Source organism: Delphinus delphis, chromosome 2, assembly GCF_949987515.2.
Source record: "Delphinus delphis chromosome 2, mDelDel1.2, whole genome shotgun sequence".
NCBI lineage: Eukaryota > Metazoa > Chordata > Mammalia > Artiodactyla > Delphinidae > Delphinus > Delphinus delphis.
The window spans coordinates 113,785,050-113,803,827 of NC_082684.1; the positions used below are offsets into that span (position 1 = coordinate 113,785,050).

Genomic DNA, 18,778 nt, shown 5'->3' on the forward strand with positions numbered 1-18,778 from the left:
AGAATATTCCATGCACACTTGAAAAGAAAGTGTATTCTGTTGTTTTTGGATGGAATGTCCTATAAATATCAATTAATTCCATCTTGTTTAATGTATCATTTAAAGCTTGTGTTTCCTTATTTATTTTCATTTTGGATGATCTGTCCATTGGTGAAAGTGGGGTGTTAAAATCCCCTACTATTTTTGTGTTACTGTTGATTTCCCCTTTTATGGCTGTTAGCATTTGCCTTATGTATTGAGGTGCTCCTATGTTGGGTTCATAAATATTTACCCTTGTTATATCTTCTTGGAGTGATCCCTTGATCATCTGTAGTGTCCTTCTTTGTCTCTTGTAATAGTCTTTATTTTAAAGTCTATTTTGTCTGTTATGAGAATTGTTATTCCAGCTTTCTTTTGATTTCCATTTGCATGGAATAACTTTTTCCATCCCCTCACTTTCAGTCTGTATGTGTCCCTAGGTCTGAAGTGGGTCTCTTTAGACAGCATATATATTGGTCTTGTTTTTGTATCCATTCAGCCCGCCTATATCTTTTGGTTGGAGCATTTAATCCATTTACATTTAAGGTAATTATCAATATGTATGCTCCTATTACCATCTTCTTAATTGTTTTGGGTTTGTTATTGTAGGTCTTTTCCTTCTCTTTTGTTTCTTGCCTAGAGAAGTTCCTTTAGCGTTTGTTGTAAAGCTGGTTTGGTGGTGCTGAATTGTCTTAGCTTTTGCTTGTCTGTGAAGGTTTTAATTTCTCTGTCTAATCTCAATGAGATCCTTGGTGGGTAGAGTAATCTTGTTTGTAAGTTTTTCCATTTCATCACTTAAAATATGTCCTGCCACTCCCTTCTGGCTTGCAGAGTTTCTGCTGAAAGATGAGCTGTTAACCTTATGGGGATTCCCTTGTATGATTTTTGTTGCTATATCCATGCTGCTTTTAATATTTTTTCTTTGTATTTAATTTTTGATAGTTTGATTAATGTGTGTCTTGGCGTGTTTCTCCTTGGATTTATACTGAATGGGACTCTGTGCTTCCTGGACTTCATTAAGTATTCCTTTCCCATATTAGCAAAGTTTTCAAGTATAATCTCTTCAAATATTTTCTCAGTCCCTTTCTTTTTCTCTTCTTCTTCTGAGACCCCCATAATTCGAATGTTGGTGCGTTTAATGTTGTCCCAGAGGTCTCTGAGACTGTCCTCAATTCTTTTCCTTCTTTTTTCTTTATTCTGTTCTGTGGTAGTTATTTCCACTCTTTTATCTTCCAGGTCACTTAACTGTTCTTCTGCCTCAGTTATTCTGCTATTGTTTCCTTGTAGAGAATTTTAAATTTCATTTATTGTGTTGTTCATCATTGTTTGCTTGCTCGTTAGTTCTTTTAGGTCCTTGTTAAACGTTTCTTGTATTTTCTCCATTCTATTTCCAAGATTTTGGATCATCTTACTATCATTACTCTGAATCCTTTTTCAGGTAGACTGCCTCTTTCTTCTTCATTTGTTCGTTCTGGTGGGTTTTTACTTTGCTCCTTCCTCTGCTCTGTATTTCTCTGTCTTCTCATTTTGCTTAACTTACTGCATTTGAGGTCTCCTTTTCCCAAGCTGCAGGTTCGTAGTTCACATTATTTTTGGTGTCTGCCCCCAGTGGCTAAGGTTGGTTCAGTGGGTTGTGTAGGCTTCCTGGTGGAGGGGACTGGTGCCTGTGTTCTGGTGGATGAGGCTGGATCTTGTCTTTCTGGTGCGCAGGACTGCGTCCTGTGGTGTGTTTTGGGGTGTCTGTGAACTTATTATGATTTTAGGCAGCCTCTCTGCCAATGGGTGGGATTGTGTTCCTGTCTTGCTAGGTGCTTGGCATGGGATATCCAGCACTGTAGCTAGCTGGTCATTGAGTGGAGCTGGATCTTAGCATTGAGATGGAGATCTCTGGGATACCTTTTGCCATTTGATATTTCACCATTTGGTCCTGGACCAATGTCCATTGGTGTGGACTAATGTCCTGAACTCAGCTCTCCCACGTTAGAAGCTCAGGCCTGACAGCCGGCCAGAGCACCAAGACCCTATCAGCCACAAGGCTCAGAAGAAAAGGGAGAGAAAAAAAAAAAAAGAAAGAATAAATTAAATAAAATAAAGTTATTAAAAGAAAATATATATATATTATTAAAATTAAAAAATAAAAAAGTAATTAAAAAAAGAAAGAAGAGAGCAACCAAACCAATAAACAAATCCACCGATGATAACAAGTACTAAAAACTATACTGAAAAAAACACAAAAAACCAGATAGACAGAACCCTAGGACAAATGCTAAAAGCAAAACTCTGCAGACAAAATCACACAAAGAAACATACACACACACACTCACAAAACGGGAAAAAGGAAATATATATATATGAAAAGGAAGAGAGCAACCAAATCAATAAACAAATCTACCAATGATTATAAGCTCTAAATACTAAACTAAGATAAACATAAAACCAGAAACAAATTAGATGCAGAAACAAACTCCAAGTCTACAGTTGCTCCCAAAGTCCACCACCTCAATTTGGGATGATTCATTGTCCATTCAGGTATTCCACAGATGCAGGTACATCAAGCTGATTGTGGAGTTGATTGTGTTGATTGTGCTGCTCCTGAGGCTGCTGGGAGAAATTTCCATTTCTCTTCTTTGTTCGCACAGCTCCTGGGGTTCAGCTTTGGATCTTGTCCTGCCTCTGCATGTAGGTCGCCTGAGAGCATCTGTTCCCCACCTTTTGGGAAGTCTGAGGTCTTCTACCAGCATCAGTGGGTGTTCTGTAGGAGTTATTCCACATGTAGATGTATTTTTGATGTACCTGTGGGGAGGAAGGTGATCTCCATGTCTTACTCCCCCGCCATCTTGAAGGTCCCCCCCATGGTGAAGTTCTGATACAGATATTCATTCCCTCCTTAACAAGAAGGTAATAACTCTTAACCAGAAAGACCAAGAGAAGGGTTGCCATTTTATTCTCCGTACAATTCTCTTTTTTGTCTAAATTCTCTTTGCCCTGGGATTTAGCTTCCTCACATCAGGATAATTTGTAGGACTACAGACTCTCTCAATTCTCAAAATTTTAAGTATCAAGTTTTTACCTACTTATTTCTGAGGATGATTCCTTCCCATACCTGTTCTTGCTGTGAGGCTAGCTCCTTGCTTTGTTTGTCAAAATGGACTCTAAAATCAGACCTCAGTTGGAAATGTAGCTCTATCACTTACCGCTGTGGGTTCAACCCCTTTGGACTTCAATATCCTCCTCTGTTCAATGCAGATACTAGCAGAGGTAGTAACCTACCTCCTATGTTACTGTAATAAGTTTAAAAAATTAATGTATCCAAAGGACTAAGAGCCAGGATGCATGTTGTAAGCATTCAATGCATTTAACTTGCTGTTGCTGTCATTAACATCAGCATTATTAATAATTCCTTGAATCATTACTTAGCTGATTATCGATCATTCTGGACTTTCTCTTCCTGCTTAGCATCTGTATTAGTCAGGGTTCTCCAGAGAAAGAGAACCCATAGAGGAATAGATAGATAGATAGATATAATTTATGTACATAGGTATATGAGTTAATATAAGGAATTGGCTTATGTGATTATGGAGGCTTAAATCTACAAGCTGGAGATCCAGGAAAGCCAGTGGTATAATTTGAAGACCTGAGAGCTGACGGTATAGATTCCAGTTTGGGCCTGAAGGCCTGAGAAGCAGGAGTTCTGAGGGCAAGAGAAGATCAACATCCCAGCTCAACAGTCAGGCAATGAATGAATTCAAACTTCCTCTGTCTTTTTGTTCCATTCGGAATCTCAATGGATTGAATGATGCTCTCCTACGTTGGGGAGGGTGATCTGCTTTACTCAGTTCACCAATTCAAATGCTTATCTTTTCTGGAAACACCCTCACGGACATACTCAGAAATAGTGTGTAATCAGATACCTGGGCATCCCATGGCCGGTCAAGTTGATGCATTAAACTAACCATCACAGTGTCCAAACTGAAACAGGTAACCTTGTAGGCAGAAAAATGAACACAGTGATAATTCCTGTCCTCAAGGTCTTTCCAAGTAGCATTTAGACATTAGAATTGAACCTCTTGGGACCCACTCTGTGGGCTGCACCGACACGTAGGTCCCATGGAGCACCCCACTTCATCCATCTCAACAACTCGGCAAGACAGGCAGAGCTGGCCTTTCCACCCTGACTTCACCTGAGCATGGGGTCACTCACAGTGGTATGTCACCACCTCACGTCACATAGTTCGTAAGCCATGTTGTGAGCATCCAAACCCTCTCATTTTCTCCAAGTCTAGCGCTTTCTTAGCTGTAATTTATTGCCTCCTGTGTCTTTGGTGATAATCCCCGGTGCAGCCATTAAACAAAAAGCCTTATGCGGTTTTAAATATTGAAATATTTATCAAAATGTCCTTACTAAGGACAAAATAATTTATTCCCCAAAGAAAATGAAATCAGATTTATTTCCTGTCTGTTGTTTTCTAAGTGATGCACTCAAGACCAAACTTGCTGTCTCCTAGAACATTAAGACTCTGACACTGTTCTCTCAGACCCTCTGAAACCTCATAAAGATTGGAGGACATTTGAAGAAAACACAAGCCTCAGAGCATGGGGATAGAGAGGCCCTTAGGAATCCTGCCCCAGATATTGACTTTAATAATAGTCCTTTAAGAAGAATATCCAACTGACAAAATAGCCTTTCTTTCTTCAGATGCCTCTTATGGGACCTATTTTGACCCAGAAAGTTTATTTTGGATGATCAGAGAGTTTTTGAGTGGGAGGAGACTTGAGAGGTCAATTGGAAGAACATTATTTTGTTGTCAGTGGTAAAGCTACATGACATGCCCCATGTCACACCAAAAGGAAGTAGAATTTCACTGACGGGACCTAGATCTCTTGATTCGTAGTTCAGTGTCCCCTCTTCTGTGAGCCTTTCACCATAAGTCCCTGGTTATGTTTTTCACACCAGCTACAGATGACCTTCCCAAAGAGCTATGAGCCCAGGACATTAAGTACACAGCATGCAGAAGGCAGCTCAATTTTAAACCCATCCCTCTGGCCAGCCAAGTCCTAGCCTTGTTTAAGACCTGAGTTCTAGATTCCATTCTAATTCCCTTACTTTTCTCCTCTGTTATGTGACTTGATTTCTTTCCCTCTAAGTGGGCTTGATCAACTTTGCCTTTATCTGCACTCAGGAAATTATTTAATACAGTATAAGGTCACTTGTGTGAAAGGGTATGTGACATATAGTAGTGATTACCTGGTGAAGGAACAAAGCCCAGTGAGGGAACACAAAAGCACATTTTCTGCTGCCAACGAGCAGCACCGAGGAAAGCATGATCTGTGCGTAATGCTGTCAGTAAGCTCGAGGCACAGGCTAGTGGAAATCCCAGAAGGGAGTTTGTGAGCGATGGAGACAGAGCTAATGAAAGAAAGTAAAGAAATGAACTTTGTAGAGTGCCTAGTTGCTTCCTGTGGCATTGTGATTAGGGCTCAGACACCCAGCCAGACGAACCTGGGTTGAAATCCAGTCTCCAAACCTTGTGAATTTTTGATGTTGGTCACATTTTATAACCTCTTTGAGCCTTAGTTTATTTGCAACAGAAAAAACAAGGAATCATAATAATATGTACTTTGCTGAATTATTGTGGAGGTTGTAAAGTGTCTGACTTTGGGCATGAAAGCTTAAAAAATATTAGCTGTTGTTGTTGCTATTATTATTATTATTACATCACTAGCACTTTTATCATCATCATCCCGGCTTAAGGTATCATGGTTTATCCTACCTGGAAAGGACCAGTAGGTTATCTCAACTATATATGCGAACTATTTATATTTTATTGTATATGTGTTTGTGGACATGGTTATACAATCATTTTATCCAAAATCACAGGTCACATACACTGGAATTCAGAATTTGGAATTTGGGGATTTTAGATAAATTATACAGACAATATAGCATATGCTACATAACAATCCCAGCAAATTCTAGAGAAGCACCCCATAATCAATCAGATTCACTTTCATGTCAGGTGTTCCCAAGAACACCCCTAGGACTAGCGATTTGCTAGTAAGATTCACAGAACTCAGCATATATTTGTGCTCATGGCTATGACTTATTACAACAAAAGGACACAAAGCACAATCAGCAATGATAAAAGGTTCAAGAGGCAAAGTCCAGAGGAGACCAGGCATAAGCCTCCAAAAGTCTCCTCCCAGAAGAGACACACAGGATGTGCTTAATGTCTCCAGCTACAAATTGTGACAACACATGTGAAATGTTGTCTGCCACAGAAGCTCATCAGAGATTCAGTGACCAGAGTTTTTACTGGGGACTCGACACATAAACACCCTCAGCCTAGTACATACCAAAATTCAAGACTCCTGGAAGAAAAAGGCAGGTTTTTGGCGTACATCACATGGCTTCTATGCATGGTTTATCACAGTGAGTCACTCATATGTGATGGAATGGAAGCAGCCCCCTGAATCCAAGTTCCCAGGAAAGCGGGAACCTTGCATGCAGGCCTTTCTAAGGAGAGCAGTCTCAGGCCTGCCATGTTAACTCTTTCCACACAACTTTCTGTGGCAAAATGTATGAATAATTACACTAACAGTGATAAAGGCCATAATTAGCCTCATGTCACTTCAGGTCAGGCTTTGCCACCAAATCAACTCAGATTAGGTCAGATATTGCTATAAAATGTATTGTGAAAATCTTCTGGGTTGAAGAGCTTCTTGGGTTTTGTAATTATAGATAAGTGATTACAGTTCTATTTTTTTTCTCTCTCCCCACCCCGTTCTTCCTTTTTTCCTTTTCCCTGCCCTCCCTCCCTCCCTCCTTCCCTCTCACTCTCCTTCCCCCCTCCCTTCTCCCTTCCTCCCTCCTTCCCTGGCTCCCTCCCTTCTTCCTTCTTACCTTTACCTTTGTTCAGTTTTATTATTAAGTGAAATGTATAAAATAGCACAAAAGGTAGGAGGCTAGAAATGGAAGTGTGTTATTATAGGTTTTACACTACATATAAAGTGGTGTGACATCACTTGAAGGTAGACTGTGATAGGTTCAAGACAAACCCTGAAGCGATGACTGAAATAACAAAACAAATAGTACAACTAATGACCCAAAAGGAGACAAAATGGAATCATAATACATTCAATTAATCCCAAAGAAGGTAGAAAAAGAGAGAAAGGGAACAATGAACAGATGGGACAAATAGAAAATCAATAGCAAGATAATAGATTTAAGTCTAATTATATCTATAATCACAGTAAATGTAAATAGCCCAAACGTTCCAATTAAAAAGCAAAATGTTAGATTGGATAAAAAAGCAAGATCCACCTATATGCTGTCTAAGAGAAGTGAACTTTATAAAGGATGCAAATAGTTTAGAAATAAAATAATGGAAAAGATAAACTACACATGCACTAAAAAAAAGTGGAGTGGGTATATTAATATCCCACAAAGTAAATTTCAAAGAATATTAGTAGCAATAAATAAGGTAACTTTGTAATGATAAAAATATCAATCAAGAGGACAAAACATATGAAATGTTTATGTATCGAACTAAGCTTTAAAATTCAGAGAATTCCCTGGCGTTCCAGTGGTTAGGACTCTGCCCTTTCACTGCCGAGGGCCCGGGTTCAGGGAACTAAGATCCTGCAAGCCATGCGGTGCAACTAAAAAATAAATCCATAAATAAAATACAATTCACGAGGTAAAATCTACTGAAATTGCAGAGAAAGAGACAAATTAAAAAATATAGTCAGAGATTTTTATACGCCTTCCTCAATAATTGATGGAATAAGCAGTCACAAAATCAACAAGGATGTAAAAAGGTTGAACAAAATCATCGACAAACTTGACTTATTTTACACACGTAGAACAATCCACTTCAAAACATCAGAATACACATTCTTTTCAACCACACATGGAACATTTATGAAGATATAATTTGGGCCAGAAAACAAGTTTCAATGAATTAAAGAAGATTCAAATCATGCAAAGCATGTTCTATGATAAATTTATAATTAAATTAGAATTCAAACACAGAAAGATCTCTTGAAAACCCCTAAAATATGGAAACTAAGTAACACACATCTAAGTTATCCATGTGTCAAAGAAGCAATTAAAAGGATAATTAGGAAACAATTTAAATGGAAAAAGAAAATGAAAACACAGCATAGTAGAATTTGTTGAATACCATAAAATAACATTAGGGTGATATTTATAGTACTAAACAATTCTGTTAAACAGAACAACTTTCTTAAGTCAGTGACCTATGTTTCTTCTTTAAGAATCTAGGAAAAAAGGGGGACCACATTAAACTCAAAGTAAGTAGGAAAAAAATAATAAAGATAAAAATAGAACTCAGTGAAATAGAAAATAGAGAAAATAATGAAACTGAAATTATTTGAGAAGATCAAGAGCATATAATATTGATAAACTAGTCAGACTTGATGTGAAAAAAGAGAGAAGAGACAAATGGGTCAGATTTTATCACAACTGATTCTACAGATGTTAGTGCATATCAAGGAAAATTTATAAATAACTATGCCAATAAATCCAACAATATAGATTAACTAGACAAATTTCTTGAAAGACACAAACTAATAAATCTCATGCAAGAAGAAATATATCATTTGACTATTTGAAAAATTGAAATTTTAGTTAAAAACCTTTCTTCAAAGGAAACTCCAAGCCCAAGTGGCTTCACTGGTACATTCTAGCAAATATTTAAGGAAGAAATAATGCACAAATAAACACAAACTGTCTGTAGTAGGCAGAATTTCAAGGTGGTCCTATAAATTTCCAGCCCCTGGTGTACACACACCTTCTCTCAGTCATTCAACCAAAAAATAATCCAGGTATTACTGTGACAGAATGCAATTAACATCCCAGATTAGTTGAATTGAAGGTGGGGAGATTATCTGGGCAGGTCTTTAGAAGTAGAGCTTTTTCTCAGGCAAGTCACAGAGGAGGAAATGAGAAAGACTTGAAACAGAAATTGGATCTGTTGCACTGTTGCTGGCTTGAAGACAGAGGGGGGCGTGTGGCAAGGAATATGAGGAGACCCTAGGAGATGAGAATGGCCTGACAGCTAGCAAGGAAGCAGAGACATCAGTCCTACAACTGCAAGGAAATGAATCCTATGAACAAGAATGAGCATGGAAGTGGAGGTTTCCCCCCAAGCCTCTGGGTAAGATCCCAGTCCAGCCAATATCTTGCTTCCAGCCTCATGATATGTTGAGCAGAGTATGCAGCCAGCCCACAATGGGATGCTGAGCTAATAAATTGTATTGTTTTAAGCCAGGAAACATGCACTTATTTTGTATGCAGCAAAAGAAAACTAATACTTCCCAACTCATTCTATGAAGTCAGCATTACACTGATAGTAGAACCAGACAAAGGCATTACAAGAAAGGAAGGTAATCGATTAATATCCTTCATGCTCAGTGATGCAAAAATTCTAAACAAGGTTTAGCAAATTGAATCTAACAATATATAAAAAGGATAATCTACCATGACCAAGAGGGTTTATCCAGGTATGCACTGGTTCGTTAACATAGACATGTTAACCAATTTAAAAAGAAAAAACAGAATAATGTCAACAAATGCAGAAAAAGCATCTGACAAAATTCAAAATCCATTCTTGGCTTAAGAAAACTTCAGCAAACCAGGAACAAAAGTGAACATCTTCAACCTGATATTCTATAGTTAACATCACACTTAATGGTGAAATACTAAATGCTGTTCCCCTAAGACTGGGAAAACGCAATGAGGACTGCTCTCACCACTTATATTCAACAGTGAACAGGGGGCTCTTTCCAGTGCAGCAAAACCAGAAGAGAAATAAAATCTAGCCAATTTAAAAGGAAAACAGAAAAACAAACAGTTTTTATTCCTGGATGGTATGATCATCTATGTGGAAAATTTAATTGACTCTATATGTGTGTGTATATATATAAAATGTGTGTATATATATATATGTATATATATACTGACAACAATCAAAAATTGAAATTTATAAAACAATAGCATCTACAATTATTTAAAAATGAACTATTTAGGGCTTCCCTGGTGGCGCAGTGGTTGAGAGTCCGCCTGCCGATGCAGGGGACACGGGTTCGTGCCCCAGTCCGGGAAGATCCCACATGCCATGGAGCAGCTAGGCCCGTGAGCCATGGCCTCTGAGCCTGTGTGTCCGGAGCCTGTGCTCCGCAACGGGAGAGGCCACAACAGTGAGAGGCCTGCTTACCGCAAAAAAAAAAAAAAAAAATGAACTATTTAGTTATAAATCTAACCAAAGATGTATAATATCTGTATCATGAAAACCACAAAACCTTGTTGAGAGAAATTAAAGGAGGCCTAAAAAAAATGGAGATATATTTTCTTATTTATGTGTTGGAAGACTCAATACTTTTAAGCTATTGCTCTCCCCCAATTGATCTATAGATTAACACAATTCCAAGCAAAATTTCCACAAACTTCTTTGTGAAAAAGGACAAGCTGCTTCTAAAACTCATATGCAAATGCAAAGAACCTAGACATCTAAAACAGCTTTGGAAAAGAAAAACTAATTTGCAGCACTAACACCACCAGACTTTAAAACTCATTATAAGCTCCAGAAATCAAGACTGCCATATTAGTGTCAAGATAAACAAATAGATTAAGATAAACAAATTGATCAATAGATCAATTGAACAGAATAGAGTCCAGAAATAGATATATGGACACATATATGCACCACTGATTTTTTCCTATTTTAATTTATTTTATTTAATTTTTAATTTTTATTGGAGTATAGTTGATCAGCATTTGTTTTTGACAAAGCTGCAAAAGCAATTCAGTGGAGAAAGGAAAGTCTGAAAAAATTGGATATACGTATGTGAAATTAAAAACAAAAAAAATAACTTTGGTCCATAACACATACTAAAAAACTGAGACAAAATTAATCATGGATCTAAATGTAAAACCTAAAACTATGAAACTTTGAGAAGAAAACATAGGAGAAAGTCTTTGTGACCTAGGATTAGGCAAATACTTTTTTTTTAGATACAACATCAAAGTATGACTTTAAGTAAATGATTTTTTAATTGACTTCATCAAAGTTTTGAAATGTCTGCTCTGTTGGGTGAATAAAAATACAAGCCACAGACTGGGAGGATATTTGTAAAGCCTAGATCTGATAAAGCACTTGAATCCAGAACACATGTACATGAAGAATTCTCAAAACCCAGCAATAACAAACAACACAATTTTGTAAGCGGGCAAAAAATTTCTCAAACACTTTATCATGGTAGATATATGAATGGCCAATTAGTACATGCAAACATGCTAAACATCACAAATCATTAATTCTATGCAAATTAAAGCTACTGCATACCTACTGGAATGGCTAAAATTTAAAACCATACCAAGTGCTGGCAAGTAGTTGGAGAAATTGGAGTGCTCATATACTGCCATTGGGAATGTAAAATGGTACATCCACTTTGGAAAATAATTGGCAATTACTTTAAAAATTAAATATACTGGTACCATACGAGCCATTCATTCTACTCCTAGTTATTTGCTCAAGAGAAAAGAAAGCCTACATTCTTTCAGATATTTGTACACAAATATTCATAGCAGCTTTGTTTGTAATTGCTGTAAGATGGAAAGAACTCAAATGTCCATCACCAAATAATTAGATAAACAAAGTATAGTGTATCCATACCATGGAAACAACTCAGGAATAATAAATTAGCCATTGGTATACACTTCAACCTGGATGACTCTTGCAGTAATAATACTGAGTGAAAGAAGCCAGATAAAAATTCTGTATGACTCCATTTACATAAACTCTAAGAAATGTAAATTAATCTATAGTTATAGAAAGCAAGGAAGGGATTGCAAAGGGGCACATGGAAACTTTTGCGGGTGATTGATATGTTCACTGCCTTGATTGTGGTGATGGTTTTATGGATGTATAAATAAATCAAAACTTATTAAATTGTACACCTTACTAGGTATACTTAGTATGTATTACAGGTCAACCATACCTCAATTTTTTTCAAGTAAGAGTTACAACAAATACTAGTGTAGTATCCATTTCTAATAATGACACATTTAATACAGTTGAACAAAATTTATTTTAAAGTTTACAATGTCCTGAGAAAGAGTGCTTTGACAATTCCTTCTAAGTTAGTCTCTCTAACCGAAATGGAATTCAACCAGTTAGTAGACTCACTAAACATTTTTTTTTTTTTAAGATTTAGTTAAATGGTTCTATGTGTACAAGTCTTCCTACTCTCCAATTAAAACAGCAAACACAACAAAAGCCCATCTATAGATACCACTGAGATTTGTGTTCCATAGTTAAGTTGTAATCCCTGACAACAAATCCTTGTCATTTGCAAATCCTTGTTCCTCTCCCTCCCCTGGGCTTCAGCCTGTGAGAAGTGGAAGTAGGAGACAGCAGGCTAATGCCAAACTTTATTTATTCAAGTGTATTCCTTTAATATGGGGCATTCACTCTCCTTTAGCATTTGTCCTAAGTGGAAGTAGGCATAGCCTATTTTAACCCACCCATAAAATAAGCAAATAAAAATATATGTTTACTTCTCTTTGTTCCTTATTCCCTCTCAAACTCACCTAAAAATAAAAGAGCTCTGTTTCATATGAAAAGACCCATGCATGCAGAGATTTATTTCCTTAAAATCTGGCATCTCTATAAAGAAAACTGCCTATGTAGAGCCATATAAGAAAAAAAGATAAGACTTAAAAAGAAAGAGGTTATTTTTAGTCCATCGTACGTGTATTTTAGAAAATACCTTTGCCATATGAATTCATGGAGGAGGGTCTGTCTGAGATGTGATCCTTTTATTCTTGAAAAGAGGGCAACAGAAACTTCTATAAAACCTATCAAAAACCACAGGATGAGTCCAGAAGGACTGGGGGAGGCTGAGTCTCTGAGACACAGCTGGGTCTCCTTAATTTTGAAACTTACCTAGGCCTTTTATGTCATTGTGATGGGGCTGTGCCTTTGCATAAGAAATGCCCTCACACTTTACAGGGCTTGCCATAGGAGGGGTGAGGCATGACTTAGCAGAGCTTCTTTGCAGATTACTGGAAGCCTGTGTTCCTCCTGCTCTGGGTTGTGCAAGGATAAACCCAGCACCACTTAATAGGGCTGGTGATTTTTCTTGTCCTTTACCGTTTGGAGAAGGATATTGACAGTAGAGCATGCCAGGTCATTGACTCGTGTACAGTGGAAACTGCCAGAGTGCAGAGCAGAGAACCATATCCACCTCCTAAACTTCGTGCTCTTCATACTAGTGATGAAGTCCTCAAACAAGATCCAAAATTATTCTTAAAAGTTCTGAGAAATTACAGTACGTTAAAGGTTAACAACACCAGTGATGTCATTTGGATATCATGCACCCTACACTGTACACCTCCTGATAAGATGTGACAATAAAGGTACTTCACCTAGGTGATACTTGTGCCAAAAACAAACAAACAACACCAAAAACAAACAAAAACAGCTAGACCCCAGTCTAATCAAAAGAAAAAAAAAAAGACCAACCCAGATTGGAGGACATTCTAAGTACACCTGGCCAGTACTCCTCAAGGCTGTCAAGGTCAAAACCAGGAAACTGTCACAGATCAGAGGAGACTGGGAGAGGTGACGGCTAAATGTAGTGTGGTACCCTGGACTAGATCCTGGAACAGAAACAGCCCATTAATGGAAAAATTGATGAAATTTAAACTCTGGAGTTTCGCTGATAGTAAATACCAATGTCAGTTCTTTAACTGTGACAAATGAATCATGGTGTTTTATGACATTACCAATGAGGGAACCAGGATGAAGGGTGTTCAGGAACTCTGTACTACCTTTGCAACTTTTCTGTTAATCTAAAATTACCCTAAAACAGAAAGGTTATTAGAAAAGCTCAAAAATTATTCTGAAAAAGGATGTTTGTACCTTGTTGAAACAAGTATTTAAAAAGAAAATTTATAGCTGACAAGGATGATGGGTAAATAAATGAAATAGGTAAACTTATCTAAGCACATGATGTTCTTAAATCTTGGCCTTTTTGCTCTAAATTTCATTGTTGGCTTCCAAAAAAAAAAAGTTGGAAAGTCAGGTGAAACTAACAAGTAATTTGAATTAAAAAATGAAAGTCTTTAGAAAAATGTAAGTTCCCAAATCTATGGGACATAAAGAGCTACACAAGGGAAAAGGTAACACTGGATTTTTTTGTGTGCCCCCCACTTGTGCAAACACATATCCAATGTAACACACAGCATATAATTACTGTTTATGCAACTGTCCCATCCATTACACCTTGATTTCCTTGTGAGGCAGTAGTCTATAAATTGAAAAATAGTCTTTAGAATCATCAGATATAGTATAAATAAATCTCAGCTTTCCAACTTACTAGCAGGGGCTCTAAACATTTCTCTAAGCTGTGCTTTAATCAAATTAGGTACTGCTAACTAATCTTCCAAAGTTCCTGGGAGCATTTCACAGGTACTCAATAAATGTTACTATCTTTTTTCATTAAGGTGCAGAGAAAAAGGTGTGTTTCCATGGAAAATTATGCATTGCCTAGAGCAAATCCTTCCAGAAGATCTGATTTTAACCTCTCATTGTCCTTGAACTACTTTATAACTTGATTATTTTTAGATAATTCATAGCAATGCAAAATAATCCTTCTGTATAGTTATGCAAATTAATTCTGTCTTGCGGAGGGACCACTCTCCTCTCTACCTTTGGAAAAGGTGGTTTTGCATCCATTGGCAAATTCATTTCAAGATTCTTTTACTCCATTGTTGGAGGAGGTCATTGAGTGGATGTGACCTCAAGTTGACCCTCGAGCTGGACCTGGGCAAAGAGAGGCTCCTCGTACCTTCCCTGTTTTTGGAATGTACGCTCTGTCCACCTTTCCCACAGTGGGAAACATTTTCAAGGATGTAGCCTTGAGAGAATAAGGTGTTCCTGAGACCATCTGAGTCCCATTAAGGTCTCTATATAAACTTAAAATTCTGGCAGGCAGGTAAGGAGATACTATACTGGTTCTGTAGCCTCCCAAGACAAGCCTCCGGTGTAACTTCTCTTGCTTGTTAAAACTGCTAGCGATCTGGTGTAGTCTGCCTCATTCTTCCATCGCTCCCTGCCCTCCGTGTATGGGGTCCAGTTTGCAAACCAACACCCATATAAATTATTTTGTTTTGTTTTCCTCTTTGAACATTTAGCTGTAGCATTTTAGCAGGTTCCTCTCATTAATAAGGGTTTAAATAAAATCTCTGGACACACGTTCACTTGACATCTATATAGGAGTCACAATTTTACCATTTGGGGAAAATTATCCTTTAATAAGGATGTGCATATTATTTTACTCATCTTTGCATTCCCAATGCCTATCCTGATTTAAGATATGTAGTAAATGTTCATCAAATAGAATTGACACTGCATTTCAAAAATGCAAGGAAGAAATCTTGCAAACTGAGACGAAATTCAACAAAGACATTGGGCTGCCTACTGAAGGTCTTCATAGAGCTGTAAAGAAGGATGAAACTTCCAATGTAAGGTCAGCACTATTTTCCTGTGGGAGGCAGCTGTGGCCTTACCCATTAAGAGCCAGAACCCAGCCAGTCGTTGCTTAGGAGGAAATGTAGCTACTTTGCGGCTACAGAGCCAGAAGCAATCATTGCCATTTAAAGGATGCTGAGAAGTCTGTAGCGGAGGTAGTTTACCGTTAGCAACAGTAATCCTTAATGCATACCTGCTAACTATCCAAACAGTCAAGGAGCTCATGCTGTCCCCAAAGGCCTATGTGAAGCATTACCCAAAGGTAATGCTTAAGACCAAAGATTTTAGGTTCAGACTGGACTAGGTTCAAACTCCTGAATGTATTGCCTACATGATCATGGGACCGGGAGAGCAATTTGCATGGCAACCTGGGTCAAGCACACAGTATCACTCAATAAAAGTAACTCTTACATTACAATTACTGGAGAACTGAGATAAAGTTGTAATCAGAAATCCCAAGGCAATTCAAAAGAGAAGACGGGATGGAGTATAGTTATTTCATTTGTGATAACATTCTAAAATTGCCTTCATTAATCACCATCATAGTTTAATGATCATTCAGCCCCCTGCCCTCATTTACTACTGGAAAACTGAAGCTGCTGGGAGTTGCTGAGGGGCTTTTCCAAAGTGGCATGTTAAAAGCATATCAGACTTTCTTTTAGAACTTAGACTCCCACCCTCCAGACTCAGAACTCTTTCTGAAATCCTGCACCAACTCCATGTCCCAGCTGGATGGCATCAGGGCAGCTTTCTGCTTCAAACAGCCCATCAGAGCACTTTAAAGAAAAATATAAAAAAGCATGATGCAACTTTGAGTTTAGGAGGACCTGGGTGTCATTAGCAGTGCACTTGAGACCAGCATTCTGAACCTGAGGTTCCTAAAATTTTGCACAAGGTCTCTGACTTTAATGGCTTCAGCTAATTGACTTCTTGGATCCTTGTCAATTAGGTCAACTGTTGTTTTATAAAATTTATTAACTAAGCAATGATACTGGATCATCATGTTCAATAAAATAGGGGGGTATGCTTACCCGTTCATTACAGGATTAAGACTGTAATTTTTCACAAAATTATAGAAATTAAAAATCTGACATTTATATACTTGTTAGCTCACAAAAGACCTTCCTTGGATAGAGGAGCAAAAGAACTAGTCACCTTTTCTTTTCTTCTTTTAGTCTTGCAATTAAGGGTGTGTGTGTGTGTGTGTGTGTGTTTCTGTGTGTGTACGCTTCTCTGTTCAGCATTACAGTAGGTATTTGGGGAATAAAACAGAAAGGAACAACATCTAATCCCTATGAACTAAGAACCTAATAAAGAAACATATACGTCCACAGAAAGGCTTATTCAAACAAGTTCATGGAAACTTTTCTCAGAAAATCCTCAATCTGGAGACAGTCAGATATCCACTGATAGAATGGATAAACATGTGTGACGTATTTGTGCAATAGAATATATATTACTCAGCAACAAAAGGATTAACTACTGAAACACATGGCAGAGTGGATGAAATCTCATAAACTATGAGTGAAAAAATACCTTTACACAAGAGTACAAATGTATCATCCCATTTATTTGATGTTGTAGACCGGGGGTCCCCAACCCTGGTACTGGTCCGCAGCCTGTTAGGAACCAAGCCGCACAGCAGGAGGTGAGCTGTGGGCGAGTGAGCGAAGCTTCATCTGTCGCTCACCATCACTCCCTATTGCTTGCATTACCGCATTACCTCCATTCCCCCTCACCCCCGTCGGTGGAAAAATTGTCTTCCACGAAACCAGTCCCTGGTTCCAACAAGGTTGGGGACCGCTATATCTAGACAATAGGCAAAACGAATTGGTGATGAACAAAACGGTAGAGCCAAGGCAGCCTGTCTGTGCATGTTTGTGTGTGTGTGTGTAAGCATATGTGTTTGTGTATGCATGTGTGTGAGTGGAGAGGGAAGTACTGACTGGGGAGGGACATGAAGTAATTTTGGAGGGTGAAAGAGATGTCCTATATCTTGGTTGCAGAGATGTACTTATTAATCAAAACTCAGGAAATGGGCTTCCCTGGTGGCGCAGCGGTTGAGAGTCCGCCTGCCCATGTAGGGGACACGGGTTCGTGCCCCGGTCTGGGAGGATCCCACATGCCGCGGAGCGGCTGGGCCCTTGAGCCACGGCTGCTGAGCCTGCGCGTCCGGAGCCTGTGCTCCGCAGCGGGAAAGGCCACAACAGTGAGAGGCCCACGTACCGCAAAAAAAAAAAAAAGAAAAAAAAAAAAAAACTCAGGAAATGTACTCTTAATACTTATACACTTGAATGTATATAAGATTTATATCAAAAGAAAAAATTCTAGTCAAAGTAAAAAGAACTCTAGTTAAAAGTACACATGGCGGGGAATGTGTAAGGATGTCTGCAGTTTATTTTGAAATGTGTCCAAAATTAATGGTCTATGGGCAGAGAGATACAGTTGTTTAGATGTGTAACAAAATGTGTAGTGGAATCTAGGTGGTAGATACACAGGTTTTCATGGTAAGTCTTACAGGTATGTTGTATGTTTGAAATTTTTCATAATAAAATATTGAAAAAAAACAATGAATTTGAGGAAAAAAAGAATTACACAGAATGAGCTTTATCATCTTCATCATCATTATCATCATGATAATATCCAAATATTCAATTTATTGAGAATCTGCTTTGGCTTTGATATATTCAAAATATTTATTACCTTTACACTAGTCTGATGTAGATAGTAATTCCAACACACATAAGGGAAATTAATTTGCTCAAAGTCACTAGCTGATAAGTAGCTGAACTTGAGCTTATAGTTTATACCAGTATTTTCGATTTGTTATTTGTTTATTGTTGTTTTTGTTCTCTATTGCTTATGTATATTGCATAAATCTATTGTTTATGACCACAGTGGGTCAAAAAAACAACTAAGAGTACAAGGTTCCAGAGACTCAAATTTGAAATTTTGTCGTTCATATTATAGGAAACATTGGGTAAACAGAAAAAGGAATGATCAACTTGAGTAATAATTCCATGGAAATATACGGATAAATCAGGACAAAGAGCTAATTTGAAATGAAAATGTGCATGACTGATATTAAGTTGCAAATGGCTTTAGAAATGGTGAAGTCCAATTGTGTAACAGGAGCCACTGGACTGGATTTGGGAACACTGTTAGCCAAAGACAGCTTGAATGTACTGGAGTTACTCATTTGA

The 18,778-nt window shown here is 37.9% G+C and overlaps 1 protein-coding gene across 1 annotated transcript in view; it reads right to left on the reverse strand.

Moving 5' to 3' along the window:
* The window catches only part of LOC132418715 (growth factor receptor-bound protein 10-like), a 43,482-nt gene that overhangs the window by 15,354 nt on the left and 9,350 nt on the right, over positions 1-18,778 (reverse strand). The window contains 1 exon segment of the mRNA XM_060002707.1: positions 13,566-13,702. Within this exon segment, the coding sequence (XP_059858690.1) occupies positions 13,566-13,702 (137 nt within the window).